Genomic DNA, 21,094 nt, shown 5'->3' on the forward strand with positions numbered 1-21,094 from the left:
ATCTTAAACTACGCAGGGTTGCCTGAGCAGTCGATGGGTCGAAACACAAGATATCCGTTTGAAGAAGATCCTCAGCAAATGTATGCCACCATATTCTTATGACTCGTTTTGTATGATGTCATACAGAAAGTTAAATGCAATATTCCGTGCATATTCCTATGAATCTCCATGTGCATGCATAATGCACGTTTCACATTTAGTGTTCAAAAATGCACATTAGAGTTGCAGTTAGGTTTGGGTTTAGGGTTACAGATGTTTCACCATCTTGTCTGTGAAATTATCGCAGACTCCTAACTGTGCAGTACATGGAATATGTACAAATTAATCTGAAAAATGTGTAAGAATATGTGCAAATATTTGTGCATTGCTTTATCGTCTGCTTCACTATGAATTTTTCACGAGAATAAGCTGGCTTATTTGCATATGTCTTGAATGTTTGGGTATAAGCATTTACCTTTTTATTTTTATTTGTAATGAATAAAAAACATCTCCAAGGAAAAATATTAAGAACATTTCCCAATTTGAAAGGGAACCCCAGACCTTCAGGTTCTGTTTCAGGTTCGTCTTGCTTCCTGAAGTAGATTTTGTTTGCTCATTGACATCCAGTTATTAACATCTCTGCCATCTTGTCAAAGATGTGGCAAGACGACTGTACATAAGTAGGTTCATCCTGCATTTCATATCGAGGAGTTGATTTCGTAATGGATAATTGGAACTGTACAATTGCACTTTATCAAACTGCTCGATAACATATTCTGTAGGTCAGTATGAGACATTAGAATGAGGGCAGACTTCAGGGGTTGAGCACTCTTAAAGCAGTAGTCCTCTGTCAGATATGACAGGTTGATTCAGGTCAGGTTTACTGTCATTTCTCTGAGGAGTTTAGTCATAAATGTGCAGTACCTTGTAAACAGAATTGTTTTACCCAGTACTGTAGAGAACTACAGTGATACAGTGCACAAGAGTGAACTGAACTGTGACCTTACTTTGAACTTGGAGTAACTCTTGTGATGTACTGTTTTGTGCAAAACCAATCGAGTGCCTTCTGATGGTCTTTTCTAAGTGTTGGAAAAAATAAAGTGCATTCGTGACTGTTTAAACGTAGTGTGTCTGTGCTTCCCTGGACTTACGTCTGGTCAGTGATCATTAGTACAGTGTCCAAGTTTTTGCATTTTTAATAAATGAAACAAGATGTGCTTTTAGTGTAGACTTTGAACTTTCACTCACTGAGTTTAGCAAAAATATCACATTAACCATTCAGTAATTACAGCCATTTTCAGATACCATAAGTAATTGGTCAAATTTTAAATGTAAATGTCAGTGCAAATAATCATTGTTCATTTCTTCTCCACTTTGCGTCATTGTCCCAATCACGACGGAGCACCCTAAACGTTTCACATCCTGCAGATCACCGACTTCACCACTAGATGGAGGACGTTTGCCTCTTACATTCTTGAAGGTCATGCATGGGATGAGAGGTGAATGTTGGGCGGTGTGTGTGTGTGTGGGGGGGGGGGCTCTGCGCACACAGAGGTGTGTGACTCCTTATCAGGAAGGAAACAGGTTGACAGGAAAGTCCCTTTAAGCAGAGTTTTGCAGCCAAAAGTCAGTTTGGGTCAGCAGGGGAAATATTTTTTTTTTATGAGAAACACAGTCAATGCCGCACCTCAGCCGCTTGAGTTGAACGCGGTTTGCCTCCATTTAATGTGATGTGGTCGAACAGCACGCACGCGCACACGCTGCGGAGCATATGGACTGTGCCACCTTTTTTGAATGAGGGGGGAGGGGTGATTGTGTTAGACTCTATCAGAACCTTCTCACCCTTTTCACGTTGCCAGATTTCATGCGCAATGGCTGTGCGCCAAAATAAACCTGGGGCGCAGTTATCAGCTCCACTTAAAGTGACAACTGGTGATGGTGGGGGGGTCGGTCCCCAGAGGGGCCCACGGTAAGCAGGCACAGGCATGGCCAAGCGTCAACTTTAATTATTGCGCGCATTTAGAGATAGCACTTAATTTCCCTTCCACAAGTCACTCATTTCTGTACGGAGACCTGAACGCGCGCGCGCTCCATCCATCCATTCATAATCGTGCGCTTATGAGTGCAGCACGTGTGTCGAGTTTGAATATAAGGGAAAAAGTGTGTGTGTGTGTTGGGGGGCACAAGGTTCCCATCTGGTCGTGCTGTAACTGCGCTTACCGGACCGTCTGCACGGAACCAACCGGATCTCTAGAACTAATCTGAGAGCAAAGGAGGAGACGGTGACCTGTCATTAACCCCGAGATGAGCCAAACCACAGCAGACATTCATCAAAAAGAACAACACACCTCATCTCTAATGTGATAAAAAAAATAGACATCAGGTGTAAAATATGATTTTAATTTGCTAAAATGACCAATCGCAGCTGATAAACCCAACCATCCGATTGGATGACAAATTAAAAACGGGCTTCAAGATTTACCCAAAAGTGCAAATAATGGGGGCAAAAAAAAACCCCGTTCTGGTCCTACATCATGTTGAAATTACGCGTCACCAAAGCGGCTGAGTTGTTTGGTGGCGGTGCAGTGAGTGTTTGGTGTGAGCGCGGAGAGGCTGCACGGCGCGCACAGGCACAGAGGAGGAAGCGCGCCTCGCTCACCGCGTCATTCTGGGTTTAGGCGTTGAGCAGGAAACAGCCTTTCCTCTCGGATTGTCGCAGTCGGAACAAACACACTATTTTGTCTTTGCTCAATGCACCCCTCGGCACAGAACACGCGGAAGCCGGTCAGAAGGAAAAATGCCTCCTTCTATAGAGATTACCGTCCTGCTCCTCGGCGTCCTGGCGTCTTTGGAGACGCGCCGGTGCACCAGCGCGCTACAGATCCAACACACTTTCTCTTCTCAAAACCAGACCAATAACTTCGTGGTGGATCCGGTCTCTAGGAAGGTGTTCCTGGCCACCGTTAACATGGTGTACCAGCTGAACGGGACGCTGAGCGTGGAAGTCGAGAAGAGGACCGGACCGGTGGAAGACAACCTGTTGTGCCATGCGCCACAGCTGCCCCAGGCTCCGTGCGAGCATCCCAAATCCCTCACCGACAACTACAACAAGCTCCTGGAGCTGGACCGGGAGCAGGGGGTGGTGGTGCTGTGTGGCTCCGTGTATCAGGGCTTCTGCGAGCTCAGGAAGATTGAGAACATCTCGGAGATCGCCGTGGAGTTCCCGCCGCAGGGCGAGAAGACTGTTTTCCCCAGCATGCTCAACATCGCTGCCAATCACCCCAACGCGTCCACGGTGGGGCTGATCTTCAGGAGCCACGGTGGCAACACCCGGCTTCTTGTCGGGGCTACCTACACAGGGGCCGGAACCCAGTTTTTCCCCAAGAACCACAGCAAGGAGGACCTGCGCTTTGAGAACACCCCGGAGATCGCGATCCGCTCCCTGAACACGAAGGACTTATCCCGACTTTTCACGTACGACATTAACCCCTCAGAGGATAACGTCTTCAAGATCAAACAAGAGGTGAAAACCAAAAACAAGCTGAACTTCGTGCGCGCCTTCATCCAGAAGACGTACTCCTACATCGCCTTCAACAACGACGCCAAGACGGGCCACAAGGAGAGCCAGCCCAACAGCATCCTGGCCCGGATCTGTCTGGACACCGACAACCCCCGAAAACTCAGCGGGCCGGAGAGTCGCAAGCTGACGGAATCCTACATCCAGATGCCTCTTCAGTGCGGCCGGAACGGGAACATTTTCCCCCGCCTGTTGTCCGTGTACGCGGCGGACATCCACGCAGGTGAGGACGGGAGCCCGGAGGAGCCCTACCTGTTCGGAGTGTTCTCCAAAGCGGACAGGAAGTCCACGCTGTGCGCGTTTAAGTTCGGAGACATCGAGGAGGAGATCCGACAAGGTCGGAGGAGCTGCTCCAACTCCCCGAGCAGCGACGTGCAGGTGCTGGACAGCGTGATCCAGGGCTCCGGGGCCGCCTGCATCCAGAAGGGCAACCTGGTGGTGAGACCTTCAGCTGTTCTCTTCTTCATCATAATTAAATAATCAGACAGGATGAAATAATTATTTATGAAGGAAATTGAATGATTCTGCCTTGATTTCTCATTTCTACATAATTATACGATCACCTTTCGAAAAAATACATCACTTTTAAATGTCTTAGATTACGCACATTTTTTGTTTATTTAATCCTGTCGTGGAAAATTTAATTTTCTACACACGTCAGTAGTGGAGGTCACACGCGGGTGCTTCTGTGAAAGCAGCAGCAGGACTCTCTTATCAAATATGAACGGGTCAAAAGGTGACTTTGGTCTTAGAAATCGCTTCAACTCCACTCTGTCCTCCTGAGCAACACAGAGTCGGGTCCATAAATATTTGGACGCCGGCAAAGTTTTGCTTCATGTGAAAACTGCTTATTAGCCTCAAACAAAGTGCTTAAATACAATAAAGTATTATATCATGGATATATACAAAATAATAAGAAAACAACAAATACCACAAAGATGTTGGGGGGGGGGGGGGGCTGAACAGTTATGCTGGAGTTGAAAGGAAATGATTGTGATCTCAAAGTGCAGGCTGTCAACTTTAATTTGAAGAAAACTGCACTGAAATTACACTGGGAAAATGAAATGTGTGCACGGTTTCTGGTTCTGTCAACCGGAACCATAAAACTTGGTTGTTTAAAATGGGAGAATAACATACAATTAACTGCAAAAATTTGTTATAATTCACTTTTAAGTCTTTTTTTCTTTTTTTTTTTTGAATGAACATTGGATTGTTTTCACAAATTATTATTTATTTATTTTTGTCATACATAAGATTTTTGGATTGTATTGGCAGTATTTTTTTATTTTTTTTTTATCATTTTACACTGTGAATCAGTTTGATATTTTAACTGATTGTGGAAAAAAATACAAAGTCTGAAATAGTTTAGAATTCACCACCTGGTTTTGTCAACAGTCATATCCACAACAGCACTCAGAGCGCACATTCCTCGGCCATCTGTCTGCCTTTGACTGTGCTGAAGTACCACTGGGGAACTGTTTAACCAAAATATGAACAATATGGAACCAGTGAGAGGCCTGGGTGATACTAAAAAATGATCATTTTAATAAAACTTCCAGAGCTATTGACATACTTCAAAATCTACAACCGTTCCTTCACAAAAGAGCTTCTGCTCTACAAAATTATTAAAATCTATTCATATTACATTGATTTCAATTAAGTTAAATCAAAATTGCTTCAAAAGTACTTTCAGAGCAAATATTCAATGTGCTTTTTAATTTAAAATACTATTATTGTACAAGAAATTAAAAAGTTACATTATGTCATCCATAAGAAAAAAGAAAACATTATCTGGAATCATTTCCTTTTCTTTCATTTAATTTCATTTCCTTAACTTACATGTCAACCTCCTGTAGAGTGTTTTTGATTGGGCTAAACATTATAAAGGTTTTTTTTTGTTGTTTTTGTTTTTTTTTGTTTTTTTTTTGGCTCTACACACCTTCACAGTGGAAATAAAGTTAAACAGTCAAGATGATGTGAACTTTTAGCTTTAATTCAAAGGAGTTTAACAAAATTATTACATTAACCATCTCAGAATTACAGCCTTTTCTAAATAAATAGTCCCTCCATTTTCAGAGGTCATGCATAATTGGAGAAACTAAATATAAGGATTATTGTGAAATAAAAACATCACTTTGACAGCCAGTTTTCTTTAGACAAGTCAGGGGATTAACACATGAACATTTCCAAGCCATGGATTATGCTTGGATTACATTTATATCAATCATTAAGAAATACAAATATTGTGGTACTGTATACATCTGTCTGGAGTAGACACTTCTCAAAAACTGAGTGACCTTCCAAGAAGGAGATAAGTGAGGGAAGCCACCAAGGAGAGGGTCTTAAGCTATGATTGGGGAAAGTATTTAATGCAACCTTAGTCTGTTGTACTAATTATACAGCTTAAAGTATAATTGGTGGAGTGGCATAGAGAAGGATCTTCTCAAAAAGAAGATGTGAAGTTTCAGCTACAGTTTGCCAGAAGACATATTGCAGTCGTGAGCTTAGATACGGGCACTTTTCTTTTATGAAAATCCTTCTATGCTGTGCTCTGCACAGGGGTGGCGGCCAAATGGTTAAGTGTGTTTGTTTCCAGGTTCATGGCCATTCCTGCCAATTCTCCATGTAATGTGGAGTTGCATCAGGAACGGCATCCAACATAAAACATGTGCCAGCTCAACATGCGGATCCACCTCTGATCTGCTGTGGTAAACCCAAGTGAAACAAGGGAGAAGCCTAAGGGACTCACTTACTTCTCTGCTGTACTCCACCACAAAGCTGTGATGGTACAACAGTCCAAAGTTGCACTGTGCACAGTTTCTCCAGCCACACCCACTAAAGCCTTGAAGATCTTTAGAATTGTCTTGGTGGCTTCCCTCACATGTATCCATCCCCTGACTTGTCTAAGGAAAACTGGCTATTTGTACAGCATATTAACAAAAATCCTTCTGTTTTGTTTGTCCAATTACTTATCACTGAACAGTTTACAAAATTGCTGTAATTCCTAAATGGCTCATGCAGTATGCAGAGTATGTTTGCTAAATACCTTGAATTAAAGCTGAAAGTCTACATCTTGTTTCATTTCAACAACACTGTCAAGGTATTCAGAGGTAAAATTACAAATAAATAAAAATAAGTTGTGTCACCGTTCAGTTATGTATGAATCTGACAAGTAAATGCAACAAATTCCAAATGCAGTTCTTGAAATGTAGTGATGGGAATAACACACCTGACCATAAAATAACAACGCAGCCATTTATTTTGGACTTTCAAAACTATAGGTACCATACAGAAAAAAATGTACAAATCTTCTATTTTTCACCAAATGTGGATGAAAACACCCTGTCCTTAAACCGGAACATCTGAATTTTAAGAGGACAATCTTTAAGCATCAGAGCTTGAGGTAACACCGATTCTCACCATATACTTATGAGATGACTTTATTAGCTCAGTCTGTTATGAACCTAAAGTGAATCTATTGTTTTTAAGTATGTGTTTTTGCATGTGCATGCTAAACTAAACATTTGTTTTTAAAGTAAATGGTGCTGCACACACTTTGGCATCTTGTCTTCAGTCTGTACTGAAGTGGTGTTATGATAAAAGCAGCTTTGCACAGTTTTGCAGGAATGTAGTGAAATTCCAGCTTCTCATTGTGGGGATTTTGATTGACAGGGCAGAGGTTAAGGGACGCTGCCCCGTGCCCGCTGTGCTGTCGGGTCACAGAGTTGCCCTCCTCACTGTGACTGTCTCGTCGACTTTGGTCCAGGGCAGTTTCTCCCGTGACCTGCCTTCGGAGCTCAGTTAGCCCCCAGAACCTTTCTTAGATAAACAACTGCTTATACTCTGAGAGCAGTTCAGGATTAAAAAAAAAAAAAATTCCCACTGTAATCCTTCTTTCTTCTGTGAGAATAGGGTTCGTATTTCCTCCGTTGACTCTTTAGTTTGCTGATCTGAGAACGCTGATGTTTTTTTTTTTGTAGTCGACACTCTGAAGGCCAGAGCTGAGGGAAAGCCAGACACAATTTATGATAAGAGAGACGGAGCCGTGAGCAGAAGGGCCCGTGGGAAGCCAGTCTACAAATATCTTCTGTGCTTAATTCATTCTTGCCTCTGCGTGTTTTAAAATATTCCCAAAATTCCCTGTAGATCCCAGTGCTCATCCTAGCATGGCACTGATGTTTTATCATTGCCCACTGTGGATTCAACAAAAGAATCTTGTGATTGTTGAAGACTCTTGTACACAGGGTTCAAAAGCATGACGTGCAACATCCTAATAGCCGCTATTGCCTCACTTTCAATTTTTTTCTTATTCGTACTCTGGTCTTGTCTCTTTTATCATCATAACATGGACACTGATTGGAATTGAGTGTCATCCCAAATGAACACATTCCAAGTTAGACATGTCCAGAAATGGAGACCCATTCACATAATCATAAAGTTGTCTTGTGGCTAAAAGGAGTAATTGGGGAGGTGATGGTCTCGTGGTTAAGCGTTGGGCTTCAGACCAGAGGATCCTCGGTTCAAATCCCAGCCTGACCTTCACTAAGGACTCTTGTGCAAGGTCCTTAATCCCCAAGTTGCTCCCGGTGTGTAGTGAGCACCTTGCATGGCAGCACCCTGGCATGTGAGTGTGTTTGTGTGAATGGATGAATGTGAGGCATAATTGTAAAGCACTTTGAGCATCTGATGCAGATGGAAAAGTGCTATATAAATGCAGTTCATTTGCACATACGAGGTCTGTTAGAAAAGTATCCGACATTGCTCCTCCTGAATCCGAGGTTCGACCATCGGTCGAATTCTCCTCTCCAGTACTCTGGAATAGACCTTACCGGGGAGGCTGAGGAGTGTGATCCCCCTATAGTTGGAACATACCCTCCGGTCCCCCTTCTTAAACAGAGGGACCACCACCCCGGTCTGCCAATCCAGAGGCATTGTCCACGATTGCCACGCGATGTTGCAGAGGCGTGTCAGCCAAGACAGTCCCACAACATCCAGAGGCTTAAGGTACTCAGGACGGACTTCATCCACCCCAGGAGCCTTGCCACCGAGGAGCTTTCTAACCACCTCGGTGACTTCTGCCTGCGTAATGGATGAGTCCGCCTCTGGGTCCCCAGTCTCTGCTTCCTCTTCGGAAGACGTGACGATGGGACTGAGGAGATCCTCGAAGTACTCCTTCCACCGCCCAACAACATCCCCAGTCAGGGTCAACAGCTCCCCACCCGCACCGTAAACAGTGCCGGTGGAGAGCTGCTTCTGCCTCCTGAGGCGTCAGCCGGTTTGCCAGAATCTCTTCGAGGCCGACTGATAGCCCTCCTCCATAGCCTCCCCGAACTCCTCCCAGACCCGAGTTTTTGCCTCTGCGACCGCACGGGCTGCGGCACGCTTGGCCTGCCAGTACCTGTCAGCTGCCTCTGGGGTCCCACCTACCAACAAAGATAAGTAGGACTCCTTTTTCAGCTTGACGGCATCCCTTACTTCCGGTGTCCACCACTGGGTTCTGGGATTGCCGCCGCGACAGGCACCAGAGACCTTGCGACCACAGCTACGAGCGGCCGCATCAACAATGAAGGTGGAGAACATGGTCCACTTGGACTCCATGTCTCCAACCTCCCCCGGGATCTGGGAGAAGCTCTCCCGGAGGTGGGAGTTGAAGACCTCCCTGACAGAGGGTTCTGCAAGTCGTTCCCAGCAGACCCTCACGATACGTTTGGGCCTGCCAGGTCTGACCGGCTTCCTCCCCTCCCAGCGGATCCAACTCACCACCAGGTGGTGATCGGTCGACAGCTCTGCCCCTCTCTTTACTCGAGTGTCCGAGACACGTGGCCGAAGGTCAGATGATACGACTACAAAGTCGATCATTGACCTCCGGCTCAGGGTGTCCTGGTGCCACGTGCACTTATGGACACCCTTGTGCTCAAACATGGTGTTCGTGATGGACAAACTGTGACTAGCACAGAAGTCCAACAACTGAACACCACTCGGGTTCAGATTGGGGAGGCTCTGTTTCCCGATCACCCCCCTCCAGGTCTCACTGTCGCCGCCCACATGGGCATTGAAATCCCCCAGGAGAACAATGGAGTCCCCAGTCAGAGCGCTATCTAGTACCCCTCCCAGGGACTCCAGGAAGGTCGGGTACTCTACACTGCCGCTCGGCCCGTAGGCCGAGACAACGGTGAGAGATCTGTCCCTGACCTGAAGGCGTAGGGACGCGACCCTCTCGTTCACCGGAGTGAACTCCAAGACATGGCGACTGAGCTGGGGAGCAATAAGCAATGCAACCCCAGCTCTATCGCTTCTCCCCGTGGGCAATGCCAGAAAAATGAAGCGTCCAGCCCCTCTCCAGGAGTTGGGTACCACAGCCCATGCTGTGCATGGAGGTGAGCCCGACTATCTCTAGTCGGTATCTCTCAACCTCCCGCACAAGCTCAGGCTCCTTGCCCCCCAGTGAGGTGACATTCCACGTCCCAACAGCCAGGGGCTGTGAGCATGGACCGGGCCGCCGGGCCACCCGCCCTCGACCGCCACCCAATCCTCTCTGCACCCGACCCCCATGGCCCCCTCTGCAGGTGGTGAACCCACAGGAGGGCGGGCCCACGTTGCTCCTTTGGGCTGAGCCCGGCCGGGCCCCATGGGCTAAGGCCTGACCACCAGGCGCTCGCGCGCGAGCCCCAACCCCAGGCCCAGCTCCAGGCGACGTCTCGGTCCTTGATCCTTTCACTGGTCATGGAGGTTCTGAGCTGCCCTTAGTCTGACCCGTCACCTAGGATCTGTTTGCCTTGAGAGACCCTACAGGGAGCACAAAGCCCCCGACAACATAGCTCTTAGGATCATCCGGGTATGCAAACTCCTCCACCACGATTAAGGTGGCAGCTAGAGGGGGAGTATCGTATGGGACCATCGTGGTGAAGAGAGAGCTGAGTAGGGGGGCAATGCTCTCGATTTACCGATCGATCTACGTTCCGATCCTCACCTATGGTCATGAGATTTGGCTCATGACCAAAAGAACGAGATCGCGGGTACAAGCGGCCGAGATGAGTTTCCTCCGCAGGGTGGCTGGGCGCTCCCTTAGAGATAGGGTGAGGAGCTTGGTCACTCGGGAGGAGCTCGGAGTCGAGCCGCTGCTCCTCCACGTCGAAAGGAGTCAGTTGAGGTGGCTCGGGCATGTTTTCCGGATGCCCCCTGAACGCCTCGCTGGAGAGGTGTTCCGGGCACGTCCCATTGGGAGGAGGCCCCGGGGAAGACCCAGGACACGCTGGAAGGATTACATCTCTCGGCTGGCTTGGGAACGTCTTGGGGTTCCCTCGGAGGAGCTGGGGGAGGTGTGTGTGGATCGGGAGGTCTGGGCGGCTTTGCTTGAGCTGCTGCCCCCGTGACCCGACTCCGGATAAAGCGGAAGAAAATGGATGGATGGATGGATGGATATTACATTTCATCCTTTTAGCACTTTGGTTTTTATGACCCCAAACGCCTCCTACTTCTTGGGAGGTATATTGACAGACTGCAGGAGGTACACAGCAGGTACATTTTAAGTAAAAAAACACACACACACCTTAACTTGCATGCTGTGCGCACCGGCTTGTTCGGATTCTTATTAAAGTCCACCCTCACCAGCCGCTACGACGTAGTAAAGTGTGATATTTGCTACCTGACCTGAGTACAATGTGAACTGTGAAAATAAGGGCTCCAGTGAGCGGGTCGTGATCTAATATATAAGGGTGACTGTGACCCCAGTGACATCCCCCTTGGTGCCCCCCAGTCACCATACAAAGTTTGGTGTCAATTGCTTAATTACTGTGGCTGTGCATAGATGTAAGACTAACTGTGTGTGTGTGTGTGTGTGTGTGTGTGTGTGTGTGTGTGTGTGTGTGTGTGTGTGTGTGTGTGTGTGTGTGTGTGTGTGTGTGTGTGTATACGCGCGCGTGCATTTTTCAACCTAAGGGCCACAATGACCTCCCCCTTGGTGCCCCCAGTCACCATACTAAGTTTGGTGTCGATTACTTAATTACTGTGGCTGTGCATAGATATGAGGCTGACCGTAGTTTGGTGTGTATGTATGCATGTTTGTGCACATGCACTTTCAACCTAAGGGCCCCAGTCCCAGTGACCTCCCCCTTGGTGCCCTCAGTCACTATACCAAGTTTGGTGTTGATTGCTTATTTCCTGTGGCTGTGCATAGATGACCGTGAACGCTGACCACGTGTGTGTGGGTATGTGTGTTCGCGCATGTGCACTTTCAACCTAAGGGCCCTGACCTCCCCCTTGGTGCCCCCAGTCACCATACCAAGTTTGATGTCGATTGCTTAATTACTGTGGCTGTTCACCCCGAACACAAACCGTGCCACAGACATACAGTAGTGTTCAGAATAATAGCAGTGCTATGTGACTAAAAAGATGAATCCAGGTTTTGAGTATATTTCTTATTGTTATATGGGAAACAAGGTACCGGTAGATTCAGTAGATTCTCACAAATCCAACAAGACCAAGCATTCATGATATGCATACTGCTAAAGCTATGAAATTGGGCTATTAGTAAAAAACAGTAAAAAAAAGGGGGTGTTCACAATAATAGTAGCATCTGCTGTTGATGCTACAAACTCAAAACTATTATGTCCAAACTGCTTTTTTAGCAATCCTGTGAATCACTAAACTAGTATTTAGTTGTATAACCACAGTTTTTCATGATTTCTTCACATCTGCGAGGCATTCATTTTGTTGGTTTGGAATCAAGATTTTGCTCATTTACTAGTGTGCTTGGGGTCATTGTCTTGTTGAAACACCCATTTCAAGGGCATGTCCTCTTCAACATAAGGCAACATGACCTCTTCAAGTATTTTGACATATCCAAACTGATCCATGATACCTGGTATGTGACATATAGGCCCAAAACCATAGTAGGAGAAACTGCGGCCCTTGAGACCCCAAAAGAACAATTTTACTCTCATTAGTCCACGAAATATTCCTCCATTTCTCTTTAGGCCACTTGATGTGTTCTTTGGCAAATTGTAACCTGTTCTGCACATGTCTTTTATTTAACAGAGGGACTTTGCGAGGGATTCTTACAAATAAATTAGTTTCACACAGGTGTCTTCTAACTGTCACAGCACTTTTGCTCATTTTGAAATGGATGCCTGCAACACATCTCAAAAAAGTTGGGATGGAGCAAAAAAAGTCTGGGAAAGTTGATGAATGCTCAAAGAACACCTAACTGGAAACAGGTGAGTGCCATGATTGGGAATAAAAGGAGCGTCGCCAAAAGGCTCAGCTGTTCACAAGCAAAGATGGGCAAGGATCACCAGTTTGGGAACAAGTGTTTCTGTAAAGGCTGTCAGTTGTCCAGGTGATTTCCATAGTAGAGAAGCTTGAATCTTCGACTGGACTGGGTTGCTTGATGCGAGGACGTTTCGCTTCAAATCGCAGAAGCTTCCTCAGCTAAAATTCTTACTCTGGTAGTCTGACTTCTGACCCTTGTAGAGAAGAACAAACAGAAGCCACAAAAGCTGGAGTTTTAAACCTAACCAGGCCCTTCCTACCGAGACACAGACTGCTACTGGCTAGTGACTAAACAATTGCTTAATTAGCACCTGTTGTGCTCTAGTTAGCATCCTCCTAATGACAGGGTAGCTGTCCCTCCTAACGATGGGACTGGTGGCTCTCCTGACGAGTCTCCTGATGACATGAATGATTTATTGCCATGAACAAAAGACTGAAACTGCTTTGACCTGAGTACCCCATTGTAAACAAGGGACAATGCGTGTCTCATACCCCATCCCCAGTTAAGGCTGGGTTTCAACTGTTTCACATACAATGCCTCCTTCACCCCTCTCTAAAACCATTTCTTCTCTCTGGCTAAGATTTTAACTTCCTTGTCCTCAAACGTGTGGTTAGGGTCTATCAGATGTCAGGAAAACTGTAACGAACACTACATAGGTGAGACTAAGCAGCCGTTACACAAAAGGCTATACCAGCACTGCATAGAGGGCGCCAGTGGACCTCAGTCTGCAGTTCATCTCCACCTTAAAGACACAGGTTTTGGAGCAACACATGCTGCCAACCAAGCAACGTCTTTTTCAGGGACGTCCCTGCTTATTTCAGCAAGACAATGCCAAGCCACATTCTGCACGTGTTACAACAGTGTGGCTTCATAGTAAAAGACTGCATGTACTAGACTGGCCTGCCTGCAGTCCAGACCTATCACCCATTGAAAATGTGTGGCGCATTATGAAGCGCAAAATACGACAACAGAGACCCCGGACTGTTGAACAACTGAAGTCGTACATCAAGCAAGAATGGGAAAGAATTCATTCCACCTACAAAGCTTCAACAATTAGTGTCCTCAGTTCCCAAATGCTTATTGAGTGTTGTTTGAAGGAAATTTGATGTAACACAGTGGTAAACATACCACTGTCCCAGCTTTTTTGAAACATGTGGCAGGCATCCATTTCAAAATGCGCAAATATTTGCACAAATACAATAAAGTTTATCAGTTTGAACATTAAATATCTTGTGTTTGTGGTGGATTCAATTGAATATAGGTTAAAGAGAATTTGCAAATCACTGTATTCTGTTTTTATTTACATTTTACACAACATCCAACTTCATTGGAATTGGGGTTGTAACACTAACCTTGACCTATTTTAAGATGTATTTTAAGAGGTTAAAAAGTCACATTCTGTTTGAATCTGTTTAGTTTTGTTATTGTGTGATGGGGGTAACAGCCAGAGTAGAGCTGCACCGTGATGTCAGTGGCTGGTCTCTCCAAACCGGCTTCATTTTGTGCGTTTATATGCATGTTTCTCATATATTATGTAAACGCTAGCAAGAAATAAGCACTTCTAAAACTGGAAATGCTGTTTTTGGAACCCAATAACACCTCTTTACTTATCTACAAGACATTTAGCAGACATTAGCATGGTGATGTGACGTCACAGGCTGGTAGCTAGCTGCAAACTCTGTTTCATTTCTGTGTAAATATAACCTTTGTGTCATATATTGCGTAAAAGTCAGCGAGAAATAAACAGTTCTAAAACTGAAAACGCTGTTTTTGGAACCTGATAACACCTCTACAGTTAAGACATTTTGCGAGCGTTAGCGTGCACGCTAACTTCCTATGGAGTTAAATTTGTCTCATTAATACCTGCAAATCTGCAGAGGGTGATGTACAATTATTCCTTGATTTGCACAACATGAACAAATGATGATTTTATATGAACATGTACAAACTGTATGTGAGACAATAGGATCTTAATAATTAAACAACTGCAAATTATAAAGAACACAATGCTCATACAGCCGAGGGTATTTTAGCATTGTGTTATATTTAACTTTTTAATTAAAATCATCTTTACTAAAAATTTAAAAAGCTATCTTGTCAGAATTTGCATGAATATGTGTCGTCCGGGGACAAAAATACACATGTTCACCTGTACAAATATTTCACTGGACAAAATTTATTCAAACTGTACATTTCGAACATACATTTGCTCAAGCTATATCAATAAATCTGTCATCAGACTTGTTAATTTTTTGTATGATTAATATTTACTCAATATCAACACACCCTACACACTCCAAAGTTTGCGTAATAATGCCTCACTTACTCCGACTGAACCTTAGAGGGGTCATGAGGGGTCACAGGATAGACAATTTGAGCAAAACTTGGCAAACAAAAATAATAATGCCTACTTTACAATCCTCAGGATTTTGGTTTCTTTCATTTTCAGTACTTTCAATATTTATATTTTTTCTGGATGGGTTCAAGCCCAAAGGATTCCCCTGTTGCCACTTTGGAAGAGAACTGATGAGATTTTGTTGATTCCCGTATGCCTGATTCCTGATTCCTAATCAGTTTTCTGTGCAGAAAAATGTAGCTCTATGCAGGTATTCAGTGTTAGTTCAGTCATTTTCCTTGTTGCAAGATGGATATTTTGGAGTTGTGATGTCAAATCTGAAGTCATGATGCATGAGTTTTTGCAAAACTGAACTGTCAGAAAACCATGGCGGCATTAGCAAGAAGAATTGATAACATCTGACATACAATTCTGATGGATTGAAAAATTGAGTACCAGTAATCAGTCCCCTTGGGGATGCAAACAAACCCACGTGGTGGAAGATACTATCTTCTGTTTGCAGTGGTTTCAGCAACTTTAAGGTGTAAAAGTATTTTCTGGGTACAAAGAGGGTTTGGTATTATTTACTAGTTCTGGGTCTTATGCAAAGTATAATATCATAAAGTGATGTGTAGTCAGTATGCTAGAATAAAATTGTAGAAGGAGAATAAATCAGTCTTCCAGCTATTGGCCAGTATTACTACTACTACTAAATATGACAAAATGTGCACATTACAAATAAAATATGCAATTAATACAACAGATATTTGTATGATGCATCCATGTGGACCTAAATGTGGAATTGATCTATCTTTCTGTCTCTTTTTCCTCTCCCTAGCTGCAGCCGGAGCAGCTGGACTGCGGTGCGGCCCACCTGCAGCACCCTTTGGCCCTACGAAGGCCTCTGAGGGCTGTTCCCCTTTTTGAGTACCCAGGCCTCAGTTCGGTTTGTGTGGACAACATGCACAACCACACCGTGGTTTTTCTGGGCACGAGTAATGGACGACTCCGTAAGGTGAGAGCGCAGCGCGCACACATCACGATGACAGAGGAGGGGTGGTTCAAAGCGCGGTTCTTTTACAAACTGCGACTAACCCGCGGGTCAAAATGCATTTGTAGCATATAATATTCTCCGCTGAATAGAGTTTGTGTTTTTAAATGTGTTCAAGCCCTTAAGCTCAGAAAAAGTGTAATGCTAAGAGGGTTGCGTCACGGCGCTCTGATGTGGCTCGTGAGTCTTTCAATAAACTGAAGGTAGGTGCTTGAGGAAACACTAAGCAGGAATGTTTCCTTTCATCTTGTAGGTTCTCATCTCTGTCACTCCCAACCCCCTCGCTCCATTCAGCCATGACCTATCGTGCTCCATTAAAGCTCATCTGAGTGGTCCTAATCTTGTGCGCTTTTGTGCATCAGACTTGGTTGTTGTCTTGGGGGGGAAGCTGTTTAACAAGCACAACTGATGAAGTATGGCTCAGTCCCACTGTGCGTTGATCAGTTGAGTCTACCCACCTTAGCTTTTTGGAACATCTGCAGCCGGTCCAGGTTGTGAAAACCTTCTTTTGCAATTAGCAGCATTCCTTAATTCTGCCTCAGCCACATTCCTGGTCACCCCTGACTGGGCTGGAGAAACAGCAGACTGCCTGCAAGCACCACAAGCTGCTCCTCAGCTGCTGGCGGAAACATAAACGGACTCCCAAAAAGTTTCCCGGCTTGATTGTTCAGCATTAGATTGGTTACCTTTAAAAATCCTTCTGCTCCAGGCTGTTTCGTTTTGGGCCTCCTTGTTTTCCTCTCCAGATGACGTTCCAGCTCAGTGCGTTGTAATTGTTTTATTTTTTTAAGGCTTTATTCCAGATGCACAACATTAGCTCAGATGGTGTTTGTGTGTCTGTTTGCCTGATTGCAGGTTTGACTGTGTTTTTAGGTGTTTCACTGCGTCTCTCAGCCAGTGCGAGCGATTTTTGCATTCTCGCGTGTTTACTCGCTCAGATACGCACCCTGTGATTTTGAGCTTTATGTGTGTTCTCTCAGCATGTGTTATATAGGGAGCGCGGTAACTCTCCGACCTTGGTCGTCCTGGTCTGCGCATTTATATTTTATGTGTGTTTCTGTGTTTGTACATGTGTGTGCGTGTCTGTCTGTGCATGTGCCCCGAGGATAGAGCTGTTACAGGGGTTAATGGTGCTGTTAGTGTGTGTAATGTGATTCTGACTGTGAGTTTGGCTCAGGCTAAACTCAAGGGAACTGTGGTTGAGATTAAGTTAGGCCTTTTTACTGTCTTTGAGAGAGCCCTCAGTGAAGTAATTTGTAATTACATGCATTTTTTAATGAAGTCTCTCCTTCCCCATTACGGCTGACTTCCATTTTCTGCCTCTTGCAGTGGCCGGCTTTATCTCAGTCATTCTTTTCCAATTGGACTCTCCCTCAGCCAGTCCAGCCTCACGTCTCAGTTCATTGCTCATTGTCCCGTCTCTGTGTGTGTGTGTGTGTGTGTGTGTGTGTGTGTGTGTGTGTGTGTGTGTGTGTGTGTGTGTGTGTGTGTGTGTGTGTGTGTGTGTGTGTGTGTGTGTGTGTGTGTGTGTGTGTGTGTCTTCACTCCCTCTCAGATGTAACAGGCACTTTGATTCATGTTGCAAACTGACTCTCTCTTTTGGGGGCTTACTTATTTATTTCTGGTTGTGTGAGGATACATGGTGACTAATGGCATTACTACAATGAGCAGGAAATATACAGCACATGGGGAAAAAAGGTTTAATATCTTCTCACAAATTAGATAAATAAACAGTAAACAGTCATTTCAACAATGAAGGAGGAATATAATGAGCTTGGGAAGCCATAATTCAGTCTTAAGTCCTGTTCTCACTTTCAAGGCTTTGTATCTGAAGCCAGGTCCCCATTTGACACCTGTTTGTGTATGTTTTTGGTGGCGTCATTTCAGAACATTCAAATTGTTAAATGCCAAGATGATTTGTATATTTAATTCTTTAAATGTACAAACCAAATGAAAAAAAGCACCTGGCTTCAGTTACAGCCAATCAGAATGCCGCTCTCGAGAACGATCCAATCAGAGTAAGGCTTACTAAGGGGGATTTAGATTCGGCCAATAGTAAATGTAAAAATGCATGTGTTTTTTTTGTTTTTTTTTTTGCTAATCTCTATTTCTCATGATAATACTGAGAACGTTATTGTGGCCTTGTTTTTTGTTCGTTTACTGTTTGTTATTGCATTTGTTGAAATAAAGATTTGAGAGAAAAAACAATCTCAGAACATGGCGCCATTTTGGGTTCAACTGCGCTGAACTACTGAATGGACCTTTTATGTTTTCAACATTTTTTTTTACTCATTTAACCACATACAGCAACACATCCAGGTACAGGTGCCATCAAAATAAATATAGAAATAGTTAAGCTATCAAATTTACAATTTATGATGATTTCTTTAATTAATTTAAAGCCTGCTTTATGCAGCTGCTGCTCTTTAACTCCATGTCATGCAATGACGTGCCTGACAGTTTTAAAGTTCTACGATTCTGGATTAATGTTTTATTCTGGACTAATTTGACCCTCAACAAGCTTTTCTTTCTACAGTCATCACCTCCAAATCAATGGTAAGCTGTACATTCTCCTCTTTTACCAACTGTGCTGTAAATGTGATGTGGACTTTTCTGATCAATTTATCAGCGTGCGCGCTATATAATATGATGACAGACAAAGGATTAAAAGCAGAAAAGTGTCAAATCACAGCCATTTGTGTTTGATTTAACAGGTGCACGTCAGGCTGCGGGGTCAGAGTCTGAACACCATTTGAAAAAAACGAAACAGTCTGACTTTTAATCACAGAAATGATTCCTCTCCCACTTTCCACAAATCGGCAAGTGTCAGAGCTGAACTTTAATTTGTACCTCTGTATGTCCAGACTGCTCAGAGTTTTTAATGGAAATATACTGTGATCAGACGGGACATTTTATCCAATGTGAGATAAATATCCGCTGTACAAAATCCGTTATATACGGTGTTTATTACATGGAAAACAATACAAAAACTTTGGGACTTTTTTGTCCAGTGACTGTGAATGTCTGGTTTATACTTTACTTTACATTGGATTGAACAATAAACTTACCTCTCAAAGCTTTGATGATGATGTCAGCTTTCATCCCACATGGCTGACTTTATTTTCCCCAATTTTTCTTCTGTTCAGATCTGAAGGGAATCTGTACATCTTGAAGCCCTTGCTGTGTCTATTTGTGCATCAAAATGCACAGCAACCTCGCATTTTCAGCAAATAAATAGAATAGAATAGAATAGAATAGAATAGAATAGAATAGAATAGAATAGTGATTTTTATTGTCATTATACACAAGGTACAACGAAATTAAAAGACAACTCCCGTAGTGCAAAGGTGTAAAAAAGTAAATATAAAAAGACAAATAAGAATATATACATGTATTTACAAAGGAGCCAGTAGGTGTATATATAAGTAGTGCAGACTGTAGGCTAATGTGCATTCCCATGCCCATATTGCACTTGGGTAGAACATGTTGTTGAGTCTGGATATGGATGGACTGGTACCTCTTTCCTGAGGGCAGCAGTGAGAACAGGTTATGAACCATCGAAGCTGATGCTTCTGGCCCTGCGCAGACATCTGGTGTTATAGATGTCTGACAGAGAGGACAGATGCGCTCCTATGATGTACTGTGCTGACTTCCTGACTCTCTCCAGAGCCTTCTTGTCAGCCTGAGAGCAGCTCCTGTATCACACCAAGATGTTGTTGGTGAGGACGCTCTCTACAGAACACCTATAGAAGGACAGCAGCAGTTCCTGGGACAGGTTGACCTTCCTCAGTGACCTTAAAACGACGCTGCTGTGCCTTTTTCACAAGGGCATTGGTGTTGGTGCCCCATGTAAGGTCCTGAGAAATGTATGTTCCCAGGAACTTGAAGTCACTGACCCTCTCTACGGTGTCTCCCTGAATGAGAAGGGGGGGGGGGGGGGGTCCTCCCTCTTCCGCCTGAAATCTAGCACCAACTCCTTTGTTGTTGAGGAGTTAAGTGCCAGGTTATTTAGGGAGCACCAAGTAGTGAGGGTCAGGACCTCCTCTCTGTAGGCCGTCTCATCGTTGTTGTGAATCAGCCCAACCACAGTAGTGTCACCCGCAAATTTGACAAAGATGTTGCTGCTGTGGGTTGGTGCACAGTCATGGGTGTACAAAGTGTATAGCATGGGGCTGAGCACACAGCCCTGAGGGGCCCCAGTGCTCACTGTCAGCACTGAGGAGTGGTGGGACCCCATCCTGACTGACTGCAGACGGTTGGTGAGAAAGTCTCTGATCCATCTGCAGGTGTGCTCACCAATGCCCAGACTGCGCAGTTTGAACATCAGTCTGCTTGGAACAAGTGTGTTAAAAGCAGAACTGAAGTTCACGAACAACATCCTCGCATAATTGCCAGACTGTTCAAGATGTTGACACACTGTGTGGAGGGCTGTGTTGATGGCATCACCTGTGGACCTGTTGGCTCTGTATGCGAACTGGTGCTGATCAAGGCTAGGAGGCAGTAAGGATTTTATGTGCCTCAGCACCAGCCTCTCAAAGCACTTCATCACAGTTGAAGTGAGAGCCACAGGTCTGTAATCATTCAGACTGCTGACCGACTTGTCTCTTGGGGATGGGCACGATAGTGGCAGATTTTAGGCAGCTCAGGACTGTGCAGACAGCCAGCAAGAGGTTAAAAATGGTGGTAAAAACCTCTGCCAGGTGGTCTGCACAGCCCTTCAATACCCTCCCCTGGACACCATCGGGACCAGCAGCGTTCAACGGGTTCACACCCCAGAGCACCCTCCTGACCTCTTCCGTGCTCACAGTGAGGGCCAGATTGTCAGTGGGTGGCAGCATGGGGTCACTGCTGGACAAATAGCTGGATTTACATGCAGACACA

General features: G+C 44.7%; 1 protein-coding gene across 1 annotated transcript in view; it reads left to right on the forward strand.

Moving 5' to 3' along the window:
* The first annotated feature begins 2,563 nt into the window (after window positions 1–2,563).
* The window catches only part of plxnd1 (plexin D1), a 218,689-nt gene continuing 200,158 nt past the window's right edge, over window positions 2,564–21,094 (forward strand). The window contains exons 1-2 of the mRNA XM_034172730.1: window positions 2,564–3,994; window positions 16,001–16,177. Of these exons, the coding sequence (XP_034028621.1) occupies window positions 2,777–3,994; window positions 16,001–16,177 (1,395 nt within the window). The 5' untranslated portion in view covers window positions 2,564–2,776. The remainder of the gene's footprint in view (window positions 3,995–16,000; window positions 16,178–21,094) is intronic.

Source organism: Thalassophryne amazonica, chromosome 6 (genome assembly GCF_902500255.1).
Source record: "Thalassophryne amazonica chromosome 6, fThaAma1.1, whole genome shotgun sequence".
NCBI classification, from domain to species: domain Eukaryota; kingdom Metazoa; phylum Chordata; class Actinopteri; order Batrachoidiformes; family Batrachoididae; genus Thalassophryne; species Thalassophryne amazonica.